Raw genomic sequence first — 19,303 nt, 5'->3', positions numbered from 1 at the left:
AGGTTCAATTATTTCAAAATCTGCTTATCGACATGTCTGTTTATTAGTGACGCAGCAGTTCTGAGATACTACCGAGTCATGTTTTACCGATGTTCATGAGCTTTGGAGAAAATATCTAAAACTGCTATCATAACGCTACAATGGCATATATTTTGATAATGCTCATGTCTCACAACCTTATCTATTGTCTAACCATGCTCATGACAAAGGATATATCGTTAACAATGCTCAAATTGATCCACGCAGTGTTGCTGTACGTTTTATGCTGATTCGTTGATTAGTATGGTAGAAAAGAAAGGGTGTTCGTTTGCCGATTCGGAGTGATTCCACACTTCTACATATTATTTGTGTACTGTGTAGTGTGTACTGGGCATCAAGGAAAACTTGTTACCGATGCTGATTCTGTTTTATCGGCTACGGTATATTTGTAGTGTTCACATTTTAATGATATATAAATATGGATAGAAGATAGAACCCTGACCATTTCATAATTTTACTGCCGAACATAATTGGATGCTATTGTAAGAAATATTGATATGTAGGTTATGAATTCTAGACGGCAGACGCCAGCAGTTATTCATGATACCATAACTATAATCTTACTTACAAGTTGCATCTTGCATTGATATAGTTGATTTTAATCAAATTTCAATTTTACTATATTAGGTTCTACAGGTCAGGCTTTTATTCGATTGATTATTGTGAATATAGTCAGTGTCAACTTACTACAATGTTTGGGATGTGTAAGGTAAAGTGGTATATAAACCGATTCGTATCTGTTTCAGCTCTACATAAGTGTCAGAATTTATAGGAACCAGCGATTAAGATAACTAATACAATTCAATTAATAGTCGATACATAACCTGACATCCATGGCAGCCTCAATGGAACTAGAACACGCGCAGTCATTGAGCTTGCAAGATCAAAAAGGAGCAATAAATATCTACAAAGATATTGGTAAATTCATCTATTTGATTTAATTGTTGTATCCACCATTGCGTCCATTGGAACTTGAAGTCACTGTGATGTATGTTATAACTTTTTCAGTGAAACGTGAAGTGAGCATTGCTGATGAAGAAGCCATCAAGCTCAAGGAACAAAGCATATTAGAACTGGGAAATTTATTACAAAAACAGGTAGGCCCTACTAACCGTAATGAGCTGGTGGTGTCTTATTTATTCTTGGAGCTACCGGTATGTGTCTTGAATGTGCACTGTTGAATGATATTCGGATTGTAGTCCTCCTAGTAGGCTATATGAACTAGTACCAGCCAACATATTTTGTTCATTTGATATAGATATTTCCTATTTCCCTTAAAACACAATTTGACTTGTTCTGTGCTCTTACACCTACAGCTACATTAGATGTCAGGGTTACTATTCACTGTTGGAGCGCGATGTACGCAATGTAGACCAAACTACTACTGACAACGGCAGTAGACTCGATGACCAACAAATTACTTCGGTGCAGCTCCATCTCATAATGAAAATGCATATACATTTGCGTATAGCCTACATCTACATTTGTACATTTTATTTCACAATCCTTTTGTTTTGAACTTCATTTCACTAATGCGTCCGGTCAATATTTTTTTGCATCATGTGTAGTTTATTTACGTATCTGAAGTTTTTCTTACTTTTTCTTTTCTGCGATGATGAATAATTTTTTTTTTGGAAACACGCTCAATAGGATTGTTCAAAAATAACTATTTTTCCGGATTCCGACGATGCACTGATAAAATCGCTAGGTTGCCTAAGGAAAATGCTACACACCAAATTTGCGTCGGCTTCGACCGGTTGGAATTGAGCCAATTGCAATTTTTGCATTTATTTATTAAAAAAATTGAAAAAAATTGAAATTTTACTGTCATCCGCATGAAATTGTCAAGTTGCCTGTATGAATCGGTGTCCTGTGCTCTCGCTATGTTATATTTTTTTAAATATTTTTTATTAAATTACTTTAATTTGGAAAATCATTGCTGCTCACATGTTATATTATGCAAAACGTACCGAGATTCCAATAGGATTGATGATGGGTAATCCCAGAAATATTAACGAAAAACTCAAATAACTTCGCTTATGCTGGTTGGAATTGCATCGTTTTTTTCAGGCAACCTACCAATTTAGTCGGTGAATCCTGGAATCTGGAAAAAAGTAATTTTTGAACAACCCTAATGCTCAAGTATGGCAGACTCTGAATGAATGCTGGCACTGAAATTAATGTAACGTATTCTAATCACGATATTTATGGATCTTGAGATTGTGACTTGACAGCAATTGTTCCATCACCATTGCTAGCCTGGTCTTGTAACTGTTTGATAAGTATGGCTGGAAACTTGAAAACTCTTTCAGGGTCATGCCGAAGAACTAGGCGGGCTGGTAAAAGGCGTTCGCCCTTTCCTGAAATCTATCAGCAAAGCGAAAGCAGCCAAATTAGTCCGAACGCTAGTGGATTTATTTCTGGATATGGAAGCTGGTACTGGGCTTGAGGTATTTCCATTTCTGGTACTGGGTCAAGTATATCTTGCAGGTGCATAATGCAAAACGTTACTAGGTACAACTATGTAAAGAGTGTATTGAGTGGGCCAAGGAAGAGAAGCGAACATTTTTACGCCAAGCTTTGGAAGCGAGACTTGTTGCATTATACTTTGACACGGAACGGTACGAAGAAGCTTTGAAATTAGGTAACCTACTATTTTTTTCATTTAAAACTCGTTTCGTAGTAGCTCCAACTGTTTGCTAATATTTCAGGATCTACATTATTACGAGAGCTGAAAAAACTTGACGACAAACAGCTGTTGGTGGAGGTGCAGCTGACAGGTACGCGAGTGTTTCCGTGAGTTTGATGCGAATATGCTCAGCCCCCGTATAATTGTAGAATCGAGAACGTACCACGCTCTTGGAAACTTACAAAAAGCCAGAGCCGCACTCACGTCTGCTCGAACCACAGCGAACTCGATTTATTGCCCGCCAAAAATGCAGGCAGCTCTTGATCTTCAATCCGGTAAGCTTACATTATGTTCATTTGTATTTGTGTATATTTTATGTGGACGGCCGTTTCATATATGTGGAGAGGTTTGGTTTGAACTCTTCTACCATTTCCTAAGAGGTGTGTTGCTACTCAATGCTACTCAATGGTAAATTTCTATTTGGATAGAAGTGAAATTATAAAACAACCCCTGATGAGTTCGAAAGATGTAGTTTACAATGTCGTCCTGTCAAAGTCTTTTGTCTGTGTGTGATTCTTGTTAATTAAGTTACCATTTTCTAGCTTAATTGGTAATTTTGTAGCGAACTTTGTCACATGAACTGTGGTGTGCCAGGTAGATTTGCTTTATGTAATTCAAAGAACTTGTCACTGAACATTAGCAGGTCAGCAAAAGTCGATCTGGCCACTGCTTTCCGTACGCCTACCCAACTAAACGGATCTCCCTAACATTTTCTGCTCTTACCCAAGATGTTTTTGTGTGTATTGGAAAATAGTTGTGGTTGAATAAGTGTTATGGCAATGTCTCTATATCGCGGAGTTCTCGAACTATGTCTTAACCAGCTCTATTAAACCTACAAGAGGATATTGAGCTCCAGCAGAAGGAGAGTGCATTGATATTGAGCTTCACCACAAAGAAGGTGCATTATTATTTTTGCATCCCGACCGATTCTCACTATTGGTGGTAATGTTATTGGCATTGACCGCCATTTTTAGTCTTATCATTGTCAGTGATTTTTGACGGCGTTTCACTGATTTTCGTAAGATACACTAATTACTATACTGTATAGTGTATACTGGTTTCAAAGACTTCACCAGGTCGTTTCGACACCTTCCTATCTTTCATTGTATCGCAGTTTTGTAGTGTCCTGAAATAATGAAAATATTAATAAGCTGATACTGTCTAGCAAGCCGAAGAATAAGAGATGTATGTGACTTTCTAGTGATTGCTACGATTTGGAGTTGGGTAATCAAAAGCAAGCATTTACAAATTTTGCAAGGGTCAATGAGTTTCCATTTGATTTCTAGGTATTTTACACGCTGCCGCGGAGAAGGACTGGAAAACGGCCTATTCCTACTTCTACGAAGCATTTGAGGGATATGATTCCATCGAAAGCAAACGTGCCATTTCAGCGTTGAAGTACATGTTGCTCTGCAAGATCATGATTAAAAGGTGAGAGCAATCGCACAGTACGTGAAATCTGATTACATGATTGTAGAACTGTCTGGCACATTCGGGCTATGCTGGGTTCAATCTCGATCTCCCTAAAATCGCAGAACTTTACTGAAAGTATAGATGTGACCCAGATACGTTTCCATGTCTGGTCCAGTTGAATTTGAATGATGTTTGAGTTAAATGATATCTAATATATTGTTCAATCACGTTCGGGACTCAAACCAATCCCGGTACGTCATCACTTGTTGATGTCCAGACTTTGTCTTGTTCCTATCAATATTGTTATCTAAATAAAGCCACTAGAGTGTAGTGCTAGTACTGCCTACTTGAGTATTCATAAGAAGTATTCATAAGACAAGTAATTTGTCTCCGAACAGTTAGTGCCATGTGCAGTTGTTCATTCTATAACACAATCTCCTGTGACAATTTTTTTCACTGGGGTCACCTACGATTCGTCATAAGCCCAACCATTTGGAACGATACTTTTTTCACGTTTCAGTCCCGAAGATGTGCAATCCATCGTCAGCGGAAAACTGGCATTGAAATACGCCGGCAGAGAAGTAAGAGGATTTATAGGTGGCATTCGCGCTTTTTATAACCTTCGTTTTGTGTCAGATTGAGGCAATGAAAAGCATTGCAAAGTCGAGCCACGACCGCTCCATTTCCGGATTAAAATTGGTATGTATCGATGATTACGGTTAGAGCTTGACTGACAAAAGAATTTCAAGTCAATACCGATATATTTTTTGATGTGATCATAATGTGACATTTCTATACGTTTTCTATACTTTGCATTGTGGTGCTACGTTACTCTTTCAAAGGCGTTGACGGATTACGAGAAAGAACTGAAGGCAGATCCGATCATTTGCGCACATTTGGATAAACTGTACGATCATTTACTCGAGCAGAACCTGCTGAGGATTATCGAGCCGTTCTCGAGAGTGCAAGTGGAGCACGTCGCCAGCATCATCAATATCGACCTTGTGAGTACTAATGATTTTGGTGATTCTTTTGAAATAAATAATTTCATGAAATGTTCATTTATGAGAGATGGTGAACTGTTTAATATCAGTATATGACTAGTTGTGCTCAAAATGTCATAAATTTATACATTCTGGCGACTTTGAATCACAAACACATTTCCATATTTAGAGCATCGTTGAGAAGAAACTATCTCAAATGATTCTCGATAAAAAGTTTCACGGTGAGTTTACAATCTGGTTCAATTCCCTAGCTAAATTTTTAATTCACTCAAATTACATTCAGGGATATTATCACAAGGGGAAGGTGTTCTTATTCTTTTTGACGAGCCCGTAGTGGACAGGACGTACGAGACCTCGCTCGATGTCATCAGCAGCATGTCGCTGGTTGTGGACAGTCTCTATCAAAAGGCCAAACAGCTGACATAACCGTTTTTCGCAAATTTGTATTTGACTGAAGAATATCTTTCATATTTTGTAAATTGCAAGTGACGTTCGGCGGTTTGTTCGCCATCGCAATTTGCTAATTGACCAGTAAACAGTGCACCACTCTCATGCTTGTTTGAGAACTTGTAAATACATCGCTAGTTGTCAATCCTAAATTTTGCCTACAAACTCGAATGTATGTAGTTCAAAGCCTGGGTGCGTTTCTGGTATGTTATGTTGTGGGTGTATTATGTATACGCCCTATCAATAAAAGAGAAATTCAGAGGTTCTGGTTGTTAGAATGTCTGGGGTGGCTTGAAAAGATACTGCATCAGGCTACCAGGTAGTAAACTACTCGATCATATTGTCTTGAACGTGCGGCAACCCTATGGCCCAGAAGCTGGAGAAATGACAACTACTTGGATTGCATATTGAAGAGTGTGTGCATGATCAAAATTGTGCACCTTATTTCAAGCTCAATGTAATTATATAAGGCATGAGTACACAACCCGTGCGTGCCTTTGTGGAGATAATGTGCATTGCACTGCCTGCATGTATGTGGAGTGGAAGCATGGTTGAAAAAGGTAATCTAAATCAGTCGAACGGCAAGTAATCACACAATTTAGATGGGGGGGGGGGCTCTCGTTTTGACTCGGATCTTTTGAATTGAGTTATTTTTCATGATTTTACTGTGTCATTAGATAATAATGCATCATATTCAGTGTGAGGCCTATTGTAGTCGGCACTCAGTGTCCACAAACCCAACAGTAGACCTGGCATCCAGTCTTTCTATCCTTTTGAGGACAGGGTTTGCTGCGGCTACGTTTTTGTGCGAGGCTGCGCTAGTAGGTTCATAATATTATAGATCACATATGAACAAATGAGCATTGATATTCCACCAAAATCTGTTATTTGGTCATGAATGCGTCACCTGACGTATTGCTAAGTAAGCGAAGTCCACTGTTCTATAACTGTTTGTATTCAGTGTTAATTTTTTGACTTCTGAATAGCCATATTGTATACAAACTACAAAAGAACTTTGCTCTCAAAATATGACAAACACAATGATGCAACAGCGTCGGCGCCGAGATTACGCATTACATGCTATGCAGAACAATACGGGACACAACACAAAGGCTACTGGAGTCAAGTCGTACAGAATGTGTGGAGCCAAGCGCAATGACTCGAGTAGAGGACGAGTCGATTAAATATATTACTCAAGTTGATTCGAATCATTTTCTAGATTTGAGAAATTGCAAAAAATAGTGACTTCCGATTTCAGTCATTACAACCCTCCATGAAACTATAACAAGGATTTGTTCAGCCCAGTAAATGCATATTCTCACTAAACCGCGCCGTAAAGTACAGACAAGAGTATACAGACACACCGCAGTCAGTACGAGAGAACACAGTCGACGGGTACCATATCCAGGATCGAATGCAAAACGACAAATCCTGATTCACTCCAAGAAGATATGTATTCGATCAGGGTAGAAAATAGCGAGTATGGCAAATCCCTGATATTAGATGCATCGGAACAGGCGAGTTGCGCTCGGCAATATCGAGTACCTGGGTGATTCAATTTCGAATGGAGTACCAAGCCTTGAATGGAGTTCAGTATTTGATAATCAAAATACCTATTACTGAGATCAGGGGCTCCAAATTTCGGTACTCGAAAAGATCCACTCTCATTACCCAACTGGAATCATCAAAATCGACACTAGATTTGAATTCGAGCACTGGACTCGCTAGCCCTAGCAGCAAGAGCTTCATTCATAATTCCAAAATTGCTGGAGCTCACCCGCACCGACGTGAATCAGCCAATTACGCATATTTCTTTTCCAATTCGCTAATATCGTCCTGCGTGACAACGCAGGAATCGTCACCACGAATAGCGTCGAACGTATCTTTCAGGATTCTTTTATCCGAATCCGACAAGAACATAGCCACGACTCCGAATCGTTCTGCTTTGGTCAAGCAACGCAATAAATCGTACGCGTACCGGCAATCCCCGCTTTTCGTCGCGTGCTCCCTAGCCACCTGCGACACCATCCGTATCACGTGGTCGTCGATTTTGTTACTCAACAGCGCCGGTAACTGTTCGGGCCTTATTCTACCCAGCAGGGCCTTGTATTCGTCGTGGTTCTTCTTGCTGGCAATCGCGCTCCACAAGTGCCCAAACTCGTAAGGTGTCAATTGCCTGTCAGCCGAGAGTCTGGCTCTGACAGATTTCGTCGACTCGCTATCGGTGGTTTCAACAGATTTTGCTGACACTTTATCAGTGACTTCAGCAGATCTTGCAGACTTGTTATCTGCAGCTTTGGCCAACTCGTTATCAGTGACTTTGGCAGATTTTGCAGACTTGTTATCTGTAGCTTTTGATAGCTTGTTATCAGTGATTTTGGCGGATTTTGTAGACTCGTTATCTGCAGATTTTGGTGACTCGTTATCGCCAGTTTTCCGGAGCGGTGCGGTCGCGTTTAGAGTCTTATTTTCGTTTCCAATAACCTTGATTTTAACCTCTTCGGTTCGTTCCGGGCTATCTTCGGCGGGTAGCACAAACTCACCCTCGTCGCTACTCTCACTGCTGTCCACCTCCTCGATGACCATCCGCTTTTTATGCACCGGTTTCACTTCCTTCTTGGTATTGCCCATCAATTTTTTTAAAGCCTCCAGCTCCGCACGTCCTGCTTTATTGCCCGGATCGATCTCGAGCAGTTTAGTAATATCACGGCGCGCGTCACCGTGGTAGCCCTCTGCTTTACGCGCCAGAGCGCGTCTGTAATACGCCTTCGTGTTGACCGGGTCTAGCTTTATAGCCTCTGTGCAGTCGTTGACCGCGGACACATGTTTTTTCAGTTTCAAAAAGCACAGCGCCCGGTTAGTGTAACTAGCCGGTTCTTTCGGACACAGCGTCAAGCATCTGGTGTAGCAATCGATGGCATCATCGTACTTGCCTTGCTTTACGTTCTCGTTACCGTCTGCTTTCAGTTTTTGGAAGAGGTCCTGCCGTATTTTTGTTTTTTTGCTTTCAATTGCGGCTTCCTCCTTTGTCGGAGACGGAACCTCCACTTTTCGGGGCGATTTAGGCCTGTTCCGTTTTTTGCTTTTCTGCTTCTTGCCCTCTTTTGAAAATTCTGATGGCGTGCCGAGATTTTCCGTGGGAGCGACGGCGTTCACATCATCACTGTTCATTTTCTGATTCTTACCATCTTTGGGAAGTTCCGATGGCACACTGAGCTTTTCTGCGGGAGCTACGGTGTCGACTTTGGTTTTCTGCTTCTTACCCTCTTTGATAATTCCTGACGGCGCCCTGAGATTTTCCGCGGGACCTACTGTACTCTCCCCATCCTTCCGAACATCGGAAATATTTACAGGTTTCGGTGCCTCTTTATTGTCAGGTATTGCATATTTGTGCATATCACCCAAAGCAGGCATTGGGGGCGTTTCAATTTTAGGAACTTTCTCCCTCCACCGACTGCCGTGTATATCACGCAGATGCTGTCCGACGCGGTTGGCGCCATTTTGGGCCAGCACGTTGCCTCTGTCCATGCCGTACGCGGTCTGATAGTCGGCCCACGCCTTCGCGTACTTCTCCATGTTTTCATACGCCATCGCGCGCCTCATCAAGGCTTTCGCGTCCCACTTTTTCACCTTCAACACTTCGTTGCAATCAGCAACACAAGCCCTGTCATCTCCTTGCTTTAACCTGCACGCGGCCCGGTTGTTGTGCAGTACCGCCAGTGCCGCGGTGTGTCCCGGGTCTGTGCCGCCCGGTTTCACATACGACGACATGCTGGCGATTGCTTTTGTGTAGTGTTCACCTGCGTCACCATACCTGCCGGACTTGAACAGGTCGCCGGCCTTCGTTTTTAACTCTGCAGTTTTGACGGGGAACTCCGGAGACACAGTAGAAATAGACGAGACCTCTTCCGCTTTCGATTCGTTCGTTTCTTTCGCTTTCGTCACAACTTCAGATTTTTCCGACTGCGTTTTTACCGGCTTAATTTCCGGTTCCGTATCCTCATCGGACGAATCGACTTCCGTGATCACCATCTTTTTCCCTTTTTTCGCCTCCGGCCTGTCCTTCTCTCTCGACACATTTTCCTTTTCCCTCAATTTCGCAACGTCCTCCAAAATACCTTTGGCACGTGCATTGTTCGGCTCTTTGCTCAGCACGAATTCTACGTCCGCCGCGGCTTCAGCGTAGCGTTTCATAGATTTGTGCGCAGTCGCTCGCCGCAGCATAGCCTTCAAGTTATTTTGTTCGCCCTCGAACTGCAGTACGGTGTTGCAATCTTTTATCGCGTCCTGATAATGAAGATTCGGTTCAAGCTTATTGTACAGTCTGACACTACAGCATTTTTCTAGGGTGTTATTCAGCAGATAACGTACAAAATGGTATAGAGTCGGAATCAAAACGGGATTAAAATTTTTGGACAAAAAATATCGAACTTCATTTGTAATGTAGCGAGTTCTTTCTCATCACTCTATCACCTCCAGAGGTGGTCAGTAAGAATGTACTTCTACTTTTCAGAGCACTCAAGTAGGTTTAGACTATTTGCACTACTCACACTACTCACTCAAGTGGCCATGAGTGCCTTTAGAGTGCTTACTTCCATTTGTGCTCGACAGTTTGCAGTTTTAGGCAAAGCTAGGCCTTGAAAACTTACTTGGAAATCGCCATTTCCTTTCGTGTTGTAACAGAAATTTACGACGTCAATTCTACTTCTACTTGAGTGCAGACGATGACCACCTCTCAATCGAACACAATCAAATTTGATCTGGCCCACAGGAAACCACAAAATTTGAATACGTTCGAAATCCACAACACACACGCCCGATCAAAAGTCTGAATATCATTTTAGCGAGCACGTCCTCACCTCCCATCTTTCAAGCCTCAGATATACGAGTGCCCTGTTGTTGTATGAAGCGGCGATCGGCAGAAGCGTGATGCTTCGGCAGTAGTACGACAGGGCTTCTTCGTAATCGCCTGAATGGATCGAAAAAAGACACGGGTCACGCTCTCACAAACCGCATGCATAATTGCTAGATTACGAAATAAACTCACCAGATTTGAAAGCCTCGTTGCCCTTTTCCTTTTCTCTCACCGATTTGAGCATTTTCTCTTCTTCGCTCAAATTCGTGACATCGATATTTCGAGGGATGTTAACGGCCTGTGTATGAATTGGTTCAAATATTCTGGATAAATAAAAGGATCTAGACAGGTCTGTGGTTCAATAAATAGCCTGGGACCTATTCAAGTCAATATGGTCAGAAATGACTCTCGGGTTTCAAATTGAACAGATTCCATATACCATATACTCAAATTTGTGATTACTTCACTTTTCTGCTAACAATGTGTCTTGTGCACCGAAAGTAGTTGAACTTTGAGAAAGGATTCAGCAGGCCCTCAAGTACAGTATGACTCAAATCTTGGTACGATAAAAGTACTTGACTTGTTTTGTGCAATTTTTTTTTGCTAGATCGCGTGCATGTGATCTTTCACTAAGCATCAAATCAAGGGTAGATCTGCGCATTAGAATATATAGGAGCCGGAGCGCTGGGCACAGTAAATATAGATCATATTATTTGTTATACCTTAGGTCCAGATGCGGGGGTACTTTCTTCCTTGTCTATCTTATTGCACTCTTCATCCACATTGAATTTTTCCCATGACCTGTAGTCTGAACTTTTTATACGATCAGGGTTTGGCTCTTTACCTTTATTGCTTTTCTTTGCAGTACCTGCAGCACAAATACGTTGATTTTGGTCTCGAAAAATACACATTCAAATTCAGTTTTGACAGAAGGAATATTGCACAGATGGAAAGGTCCCCGGTTTCATTCCCCGATGCTGCCCTCTCGTTGATAGTGAGAAAAACCAGTGCCGGCCCTGAGGTCAGGTATATGGGCAGGGTTGTAGAACAAAGGGCATCGTGTGGAAAACTTTAATCAAGCCATGATGTAGATCGCTGAGAAGTGAACGCAAGTTTGCTGTGGCAAGCCCACACGCATGAGAAGTTGAAATACTATCTCTCTCTAATCAAGCATTATAATATTGATGTAATGTAAATTCATTTCAAGGCAGTTGCACGGAAGTCTCCAGTCTCCAGTCAGTCGTGTCGAACACAACAACATTAGTTGGTAGACTTTTATGCTCCCTTGCACTTATTTGTTATGCGGTGTTGACCCTACGTTTGGGTTGCGAGGATCACAAGAGATGCAACTGCACGCCAGCAGAAGCTTCAAATTTGGCGCATTATTATTCTTGTATCACCACTCGGGTTTACATGCATACGATTTTGACTCACGGCAAAAAGGGCTACGGAGCCACCGACACTGAATCAACTCCTCACATAAAACAAAGGGAAGTGAGGAAAATACTTTTTCCACAACCAACATAATTTCAAGCGGCACATTTGATGGACAGAAATTGACCTAATGGTTTGTAAGGCCAGGACCTAATTGGAGTCCGAAGTTATACTGCAGTGCAATCACAGATATGTCGATTGCTATTTTCATATTCTTCATGCATTTGCATGCCTTGACGTGAATGATGGATGAATAATTGGAGGAGAGATGTGAATTTAAGTGGTCTCAAACCTAAAGTCGTGCTAATCCCAGAGATCTGTCATCCTCTGGATTAAAATTAGCAGTTTTACAAGATTCCACATGTCGTAAGTAGCATATATTTCGACAGACTATAATTCACAAGCCTATCATGCCAAGTTTGCTGTGATGAAATGGTGGCATCTAACTAATCAGTGGAGACTGGCCAGTGTATTTTAGCTAGCATTTCTCATTCAGCGTGCATCACTAATTGTTAATATGTTTTTATCTATTTTCTGACACCTTCCTATCTTTCTACTGCAGGACTGTATCGTAATGTTGTGGTGCTTCGAACTGACAAAACTATAAATATCTAAATGAAAAAGAGCAATGAACAGTGACTGCAGTACAGTAATTCCCAACCTTTGACAGTCCTGGACCCTGGCAGCAAAGAGTGATAACTAGTGAAACATGATAGAATCAGGTGCAAGGGAACAAGAACAGCCCTTACAACACTGACAAAATTCAGACAACATGGTAACGGTTTATGTTCAACTAAAATCTCAACAACATAAATGAGCTTGTGGTCTACAGTTGTCCAAAATATAATCATGGCCAATTAGGGGTCAAAGAGTCTAGGTTGAAAACCACTGTTCTGGTACATGTTCAATGTTGCCACCGCCTGGCGCCAACTTGCATACTGTCAGCAGCACAGACTTGAATATTGATGGGCACGGTACATGCCCTTGCCCATCTTAGCACGCTGCGACAGCTCGGTTTTTAAGGAGTTACAGACATTGATAGTAAATTTCCGAACATACCTTTAAGCACTTGTGTACCTCGTACCGGTGGAAGATCTCCGTGATCAGAAAATCCGTTAACTTGATTTCTCTGCAAATTCGATTCAAACATCTTCTTGTCCGTAACTCCCTCACCCATTTTCTTCATCTCTGAGGTCCAACTTTCCAGATCATTATTCAGATTTTTCAGATTGTCCTTGTCTAGGTCCCTGTCGAATTGTGACATGCTGCCGGTGCCATAGAAAATACGAGAATTTCAATATTCTGATAACCTACCATGCCTTCAAAATAGGCTGCTCCTTTCTCAGTGCTCTGTGTTCCGGATTCATTTTGCGAATTTTGTCTTCACAAAACTTGATCAAATCTGGATAGAATCCTTCACGACCCGAACGGAGAGCGCGCAGAATTCTGACAAGCTCCTGGAATGGAACGAAAGCTTAGTCACGAGACGACTCGAAATAACAAAAGTACCATTGCCTTGCCTTTTCGTTGGAGCACTTCTCAATATAAGCATAGTCCATCTGGTCAACTGTAACTTCATTATTCGGAGGCGCTACATTCAAGCCAGCCATAGTCAATACCTTGAGAATGCAGAACTACAATGACAGAAACCCAGTTCCGCCACGACTCACCACAGCAGACAGCAGCACAACAAACTTCCGCAATCTCAAGTAAATATGCTGGGCAAGCGACAACCGTTGCTCATTTGCATTATGGCTATCGATGCATAACGTTGATTTACATGGTAACAACTACCAGCTCAGTGGTAACTGCTGAACTACGGGGATTGTTCTGTTCTGTATTTCCTACGTTTGAAATGTGCTTTTTTTCATAATACAATCACTCCTGCAAAAAATAAACCAACTGCATGACATTGTGTATTAATAACGATTGAAAGAAAAGGATTCGTAATCATGATATTATACAGGATATTCACAAAAAGAAATAATATTGCATGTATACATATCAATTATAGGTGTGTATAATAACATCCCGGATTACATTAGCGATCGCGAGTGCATTAGTAAAATGATCGCACAGTACGTGTACAGTAGTGCATACGCAAGAAGGCGCACGTCAGTCAGTTCGGAGCTGCCGTCAGTCTGTTCAGCAGCGTAGCCCCGGATCGAAAGGCGCTCATCCACCCCTCCTTTTTAAAGAAATTTAAAATGTCCTCCGAGGACGCCCTCCTTTTTGTCCTCCTTTATAGGTTTGAGAGCCAGGCGATTGTACGTACACACGGACAACAAAAATACCATAAATGACGCGAAATCTGGATTTTGACGACAGTGAAGGCAAGGTTTTTTTTAAACATAAATATAAACTCGTACGGATTTTACGTGGGAGCGGGTCTCTCGGGAGTCGAATTGGAAAAATGAGGATTCGCTTTTCCCTAAATTTCCGCCCAGGCTACAAAAATTTTATCCTCGCCACGCCAGTGGATGCTATCATCGCTTGTCTTATTTGACACTTGTAATTTGTCGCAGCATCAATCTTGTCAATATGCAGGATGCAGCTAGGTGTTCAAGGAATTCTGCAAGTCTTGTCCTTATCAGTTTGATTGCAGTCGGCTTTCACCTTAAAATGACTGGCTACGGTTCAATTGTGGATGTTCTCACATAGTTTGCTTTATCTGCTTTGAAATTAAGAAGAATTCCTTTTCCATCCGCGATTCCCTTTACTCTCTTTCTTGTCCGGCGTCGACGCAATATAAATATAATACATATTCCCATTGAAGTTGCAACTATGCCAATCGCTATTGGGATCCATAGATTTGAGAGCTCATTATCTGTACCGATGTATCCGATTGTAGAGGTTGCGTTATCTTCGAAGGCGCTGTCGGAAGTCCATTCTGAATAATTGCCCGTAGCGTGCATTGCCAATGTCGAAATTTCTGATAACGGTATTTTGGTTGCGTCTATATCAGTATTTGATGAGTGAGTGGCTGCACTGGTTGGGGCTGAGTAGTCCTCGTTGGTAGAATAATACACTTTGAGCTCATCCAAATAAAATGATGCTCCATTTTCCGACCCAACTGACATATTATAATATCTTGCCGGGGTAGCGGTAGTTGTAAGTTCAGATTCGTGATCGAAATTGACACGACGCTGATATGGAATCACATAGGTAAATTGTACCCATCTATCAAAAGATACCTGAATTGGCATTGAGTTGATCTCAGCTCCGCTCGAGCCACGCATGCGAAACGTAATTTGGTTGGTTTCGTTTATTTTCCGAAGCACTACGCCTCCATAATTTGTCATCGTGCTGAGTATTACCGGTTCCGTTGCATTATTCCAATTAACTACTTTCAGATAGAAAGATATTCTCAATCCCGATACGCAGAGGTCAAGATCGAAGATACATGATTTGCTGAGATTTGTCGCGAGGTTAAACTTCTTCCCGTCGACAAATATACAGTTGCCCTTTCTTCCTTGAGGTAAAGTGATGCTTATGTCAGCACCTAACGGGGAGACGTCGGCTTGGAAATTTTCCGAAAGCGGGTAATCAGCGAAGACGACCGTGCCGTTATTCTTATCGAATGTCCACTCTGCGAATTTCGTCGATTGTGATCCGTTGAATAATAATAATATGACTGAGGAAATTAAGCACAGCGTAGTGGATCCTTTGCCTTTCATTGTTGACTTAATTCGCATGCGATGTCTTCTGTATTAATTTCATGAAGACGTGCACATTTATACCTTATGGATCTCGTGACTTAAATGTGTAATTGGGCGTCTTGGAACTGCAAGTGTTGCGACATGCATTGGACGACTGATCACAAATTGAGTTCATGAAGCATATGTGTATACGCCCACGTCTTCAGAAAAGTGTGTGAGGAGATCGTCATCGTACAATAGGGGAATGTGGTTCGATGAACTACGCATTTAGGCGTACCAATTTCTCAGGCATCTATCTCATCACGGTTATGTATTTGCATATTTAACTGGTTCAAGTATTAGTAAGGATGAGCCCGCCTATGGTGTCTCGCTGTGATTCAACGTCGTTTTGACTGAGTCAGTTATGCTTGTTGCATTGTTGTGACGTGTTTTGTGATTAAGGAATTAAACTTTGTTAATTTATTTGAATGTTCAATATTCCCGACTCTTCTTTTCCGTGTTTAGACTGAGCTCATCAATTCGATCAGGTGATATTATGTAATGCAATGCATAATGCAATGCGCAATAAATAACATCCTGAAGTTGATTTTTGTAAGTTGTGTTTATTCTCCTTCGTGTCAGGCAATTTGTCATCTGTAGTTGTCAAAGTTACGTATTATCTGTCGCAATACAACGTGCAAGGTTGGGTGTAGTTGGGCTTTTGACGCGGTATTACGTTGATGGCGTGCAAATTCAGAAAAGAACAATTGCGGATGTATTCGCGCGAATGAATTTAGGGACATTTATAGTTTTCCAAACACGTAATGCTGCAAGTTACATCTCAATTACCGTCTCTCATCGTGGAATTTGAATTTGTAAATAACTTTGCCTTAATCCTTGTTCTATTATGTAATTGTTAATGAAATTGCTCACATCTTGCGACCGTGCAATGGAATCACCATAATAAAATGACCATGAGATTGTGCTCAATCCATGTCATGTAAGAGCATGCATAGCACATTTTACGTCTTCGAGCAGGGATATTTATTCCAGGCTTGCTAGATTCGTAGTGTCTATGACACCCTGTACCTAATTGAGCACAATATATGTAAATAAATATATGTCTCGAGAAGTTGGACCTATATCTTGTCGCAAGATGGCAGGAGACCTCATAGTAATTTTGCTAGAAAATTCTCGTCGATTCTCTATACTGACATAAAGGTCAAGATTGGAATCCCAACATATGCCATTCGAAGAATTCGATGATTTGAAAATCCGCTTTTCTTATTGACAACAAAAACTGTTCATCAAACGTCGACCCGAGAAGAAAAGTAATGCATGACATTATTTTATTAAAAAATGTTTCCATAATGAGTCACAATGTAAGGAACAAAAGGATATTGATTCGTTTTTAAGCATTCATTCCACTCTTATGTGTCCAGAAGTTCAATCTGTGTAACTAACGTTTTGTCGGATATATACTTTTCTGAAGACCACATAAATGTATTTCATGAATCTTTTTAAATTATTGCATTAGATAACAAAACGGTGTTTGTTAGAGCGTTTTGCGTATAGTCTTTCTGGGGGTCATATCTTGTTGTCTATAGATGTAAAGCTAAAAATGTATACGGCATATTGTATATAGTTACTGGAAATACATTTCCTTGTGTTCGACATGAACCAAAACGAATATACCCAAAAATGACGGTGTTCTCCTAGTATGATGGCAGGTGATGCTTTTGCGGATAACGGTGATAGAACCGCCGATTATGATTACGATTCCTTCAAATTGACTTTGTAAGGTCTAGATCAGGGGTTATCATCCGGGGGGGGGGGGGGCGTGAAATCATCTGAAGGGGGCCTAAAGAAGTGGTCAATTGAAAATATTTTTCGCGCTTTGCGCGATTTACCTCCAATTCACGCGTGTTTCTCTCTATATAGACCGAATTTCATATTTTTGAATTCTCTCATCAACAGTCATAACCTTCCATGCCATCAAACAATCGGTTGGGGTTGCTAGCATCCCGGTTGGATTTTGTGATATGACGATAAGGGGGCGCGAAATATTTCACTATCATAAAGGGAGCGTGTCTAAAAAAGGTTGAGAACCGCTGGTCTAGATTTTGTTGTTGCATTCGTGCTTGCTCTTTAGATCAGTGGTTCCCGACCTTTTTGTCTTCATTCCCTACTTCAGATTTATTCCGAGCCTTCATTCCCCACCAGGACCGTAACATCACTTTGTTAGCCCCGCCAAATAAACGTTGGTCTTGGGCCCCCGGGACCCTCTCAGCCCCGCTGAGCCTGTACGCTTTTCCCCCTACGACTTATCAGCTACATTGGGTCTTATGTTTAGCGCGTCGCCTTATTTCGACCAAACACGCGAAGCCCGATAAATTCATATAATTCGTGTTTGAATCGGCCAATATGATCGGGAATTGCATGTATTTTGCTATCAATTTTTATCCCCTCTCTGCTCACGTAATCAGATTTACCGGTAGAGCTGAGTGAGGTGTGCTGGCAAAGGTAGGGCGCCTAAATAGGAATAGAACATCTTCGGGCGGACCCGTTTGTATATTGACTTCGTTACATTATGCTATTTCGTGACCTCCTGTATCTGCTATGTCAAAAGATATGGAAATAGCCAAAACTAAAAGGCACACACGATTTCAAATTAGTATTGCTTTACTGGCAAATAATTTTTCCTGCGGGATGACATTTGTCCTGTGGCGCTCAGATCACCAGGACAGGAACATTCGGCGCCAGCCACTTAGCCAATTAAACACATATGTATATTGCATATACATCGAAGTTTTGGGGTCTCCACAAGGGCATTCCTTCTCGGCCAAGGTCTTCTCGCTGCTAATCGTTCTGGCACACTTCTCGGAGTTGAATGTTACATGGCCTATAACTTCATATGCCTTGGTGCGTCGTGGCGCAGTAATGGCCCACGCCGAAGTCTCCATTTCTAAAAATTCTAAGTATTTTCGTGGGGGAAGGGTACCCAATAATCAGATATTCGGCAATATTGAATCGCGCATCCAGCGCGAAAAATTTTGAAAACGTGGCATAAATTTAAAAAAAAATACTTTAATTTATGTTAATTCACGAAATAATTTTGGGCCCCTTCGAGCTCGCCCCCGCCCCAATTGGGGGGTTTGGGGTGCGGCAGTTACGGTCCTGTTCCCCACTACCCAGCACTTTTGTCGTCACAGAGCAGCTATTTGCTGGTTTGACTCAGACATGGGGTAATCGCGATTAGTAATCGTAATCGATTACGACGATTACAGCATTTTAAAGTAATCGTAATCGCAATCGATTACATTCGAAAAAAATCCGAAGTAATCGTAATCGTAATCGACTACTTCCCATATCTAATCGATTATTTTGTGAAAGAACGATTACTTTTTGTTTGTACAAGGACTATGACATAAACTGAATATTCGTGAACAAGAATGAGATAATATACAACGTTAGCGATAGCCCATAGGCGTCTGTTTTCAAACGCCACTGACTCATTATTACGTCAGAAGTATTAGCTCCGCTCGTCATTGCGCAAATGCGCACACATAGTAAACAGACATGCGATGGACATTGTAGTGTTATTATTAAATAGTATATTCATATTGAAATGAACCCGAATATTTTCGGCTGACACTCGTCAGGGGTAATCGTCAGCAACTAGTAGAGAATTGGAAAGAACATTGTATATCAACAATCGTATCACAAAATATGACGTCACCAGCATGAAATTTCGAATGAGAGAGCGTTCAATGTACTATTTTTA

General features: G+C 41.4%; 3 protein-coding genes across 3 annotated transcripts; 1 reads left to right on the top strand and 2 right to left on the bottom strand.

Moving 5' to 3' along the window:
* The first annotated feature begins 766 nt into the window (after positions 1–766).
* LOC145442417 (26S proteasome non-ATPase regulatory subunit 11-like) lies at positions 767–5,697 on the top strand. Its single transcript, XM_080320321.1, has 12 exons — positions 767–957; positions 1,048–1,136; positions 2,352–2,489; positions 2,554–2,683; positions 2,751–2,819; positions 2,878–3,003; positions 4,015–4,159; positions 4,662–4,722; positions 4,778–4,840; positions 4,984–5,145; positions 5,315–5,366; positions 5,429–5,697. The coding sequence occupies exons 1-12, from the start codon at positions 873–875 to the stop codon at positions 5,569–5,571; spliced, it is 1,263 nt and encodes a 420-aa protein (XP_080176447.1). The 5' UTR covers positions 767–872; the 3' UTR covers positions 5,572–5,697.
* Positions 5,698–6,441: 744 nt separating this feature from the next.
* LOC145442600 (sperm-associated antigen 1-like) lies at positions 6,442–13,616 on the bottom strand. Its single transcript, XM_080320557.1, has 7 exons — positions 13,402–13,616; positions 13,196–13,338; positions 12,941–13,128; positions 11,170–11,315; positions 10,640–10,745; positions 10,452–10,561; positions 6,442–9,879 (listed from the first exon to the last, which is right to left on the bottom strand). The coding sequence occupies exons 1-7, from the start codon at positions 13,489–13,491 to the stop codon at positions 7,393–7,395; spliced, it is 3,270 nt and encodes a 1,089-aa protein (XP_080176683.1). The 5' UTR covers positions 13,492–13,616; the 3' UTR covers positions 6,442–7,392.
* Positions 13,617–13,784: 168 nt separating this feature from the next.
* LOC145442601 (uncharacterized) lies at positions 13,785–15,582 on the bottom strand. The gene has a single exon (XM_080320558.1). The coding sequence runs from the start codon at positions 15,574–15,576 to the stop codon at positions 14,512–14,514; it is 1,065 nt and encodes a 354-aa protein (XP_080176684.1). The 5' UTR covers positions 15,577–15,582; the 3' UTR covers positions 13,785–14,511.
* Positions 15,583–19,303: the final 3,721 nt, after the last annotated feature.

The sequence above is a fragment of the Botryllus schlosseri genome, chromosome 7, assembly GCF_051294905.1.
Source record: "Botryllus schlosseri isolate E-star chromosome 7, Bs_hap1, whole genome shotgun sequence".
Taxonomy (NCBI): Eukaryota; Metazoa; Chordata; class Ascidiacea; order Stolidobranchia; family Styelidae; genus Botryllus; species Botryllus schlosseri.
Note: the sequence above shows the minus strand (reverse complement) of the source record. Positions and strands in the feature narration are given on the sequence as shown.

Bases quoted from the DNA above. Each gene is read 5' to 3' on its own strand.
- LOC145442417 (XM_080320321.1), top strand. From the start codon at position 873: ATGGCAGCCTCAATGGAACTAGAACACGCGCAGTCATTGAGCTTGCAA. The intron at 4,160-4,661 runs GTGAGAGCAATC...TTCACGTTTCAG, and splicing joins TGCAAGATCATGATTAAAAG to TCCCGAAGATGTGCAATCCA. The intron at 4,723-4,777 runs GTAAGAGGATTT...GTTTTGTGTCAG, and splicing joins TGAAATACGCCGGCAGAGAA to ATTGAGGCAATGAAAAGCAT.
- LOC145442600 (XM_080320557.1), bottom strand. From the start codon at position 13,491: ATGGCTGGCTTGAATGTAGCGCCTCCGAATAATGAAGTTACAGTTGAC. The intron at 10,746-11,169 runs GTATAACAAATA...ATTCATACACAG, and splicing joins CCCCCGCATCTGGACCTAAG to GCCGTTAACATCCCTCGAAA. The intron at 9,880-10,451 runs GTGAGGACGTGC...CTTCATTATCAG, and splicing joins TGAGGCTTGAAAGATGGGAG to GACGCGATAAAAGATTGCAA.
- LOC145442601 (XM_080320558.1), bottom strand. From the start codon at position 15,576: ATGCGAATTAAGTCAACAATGAAAGGCAAAGGATCCACTACGCTGTGC.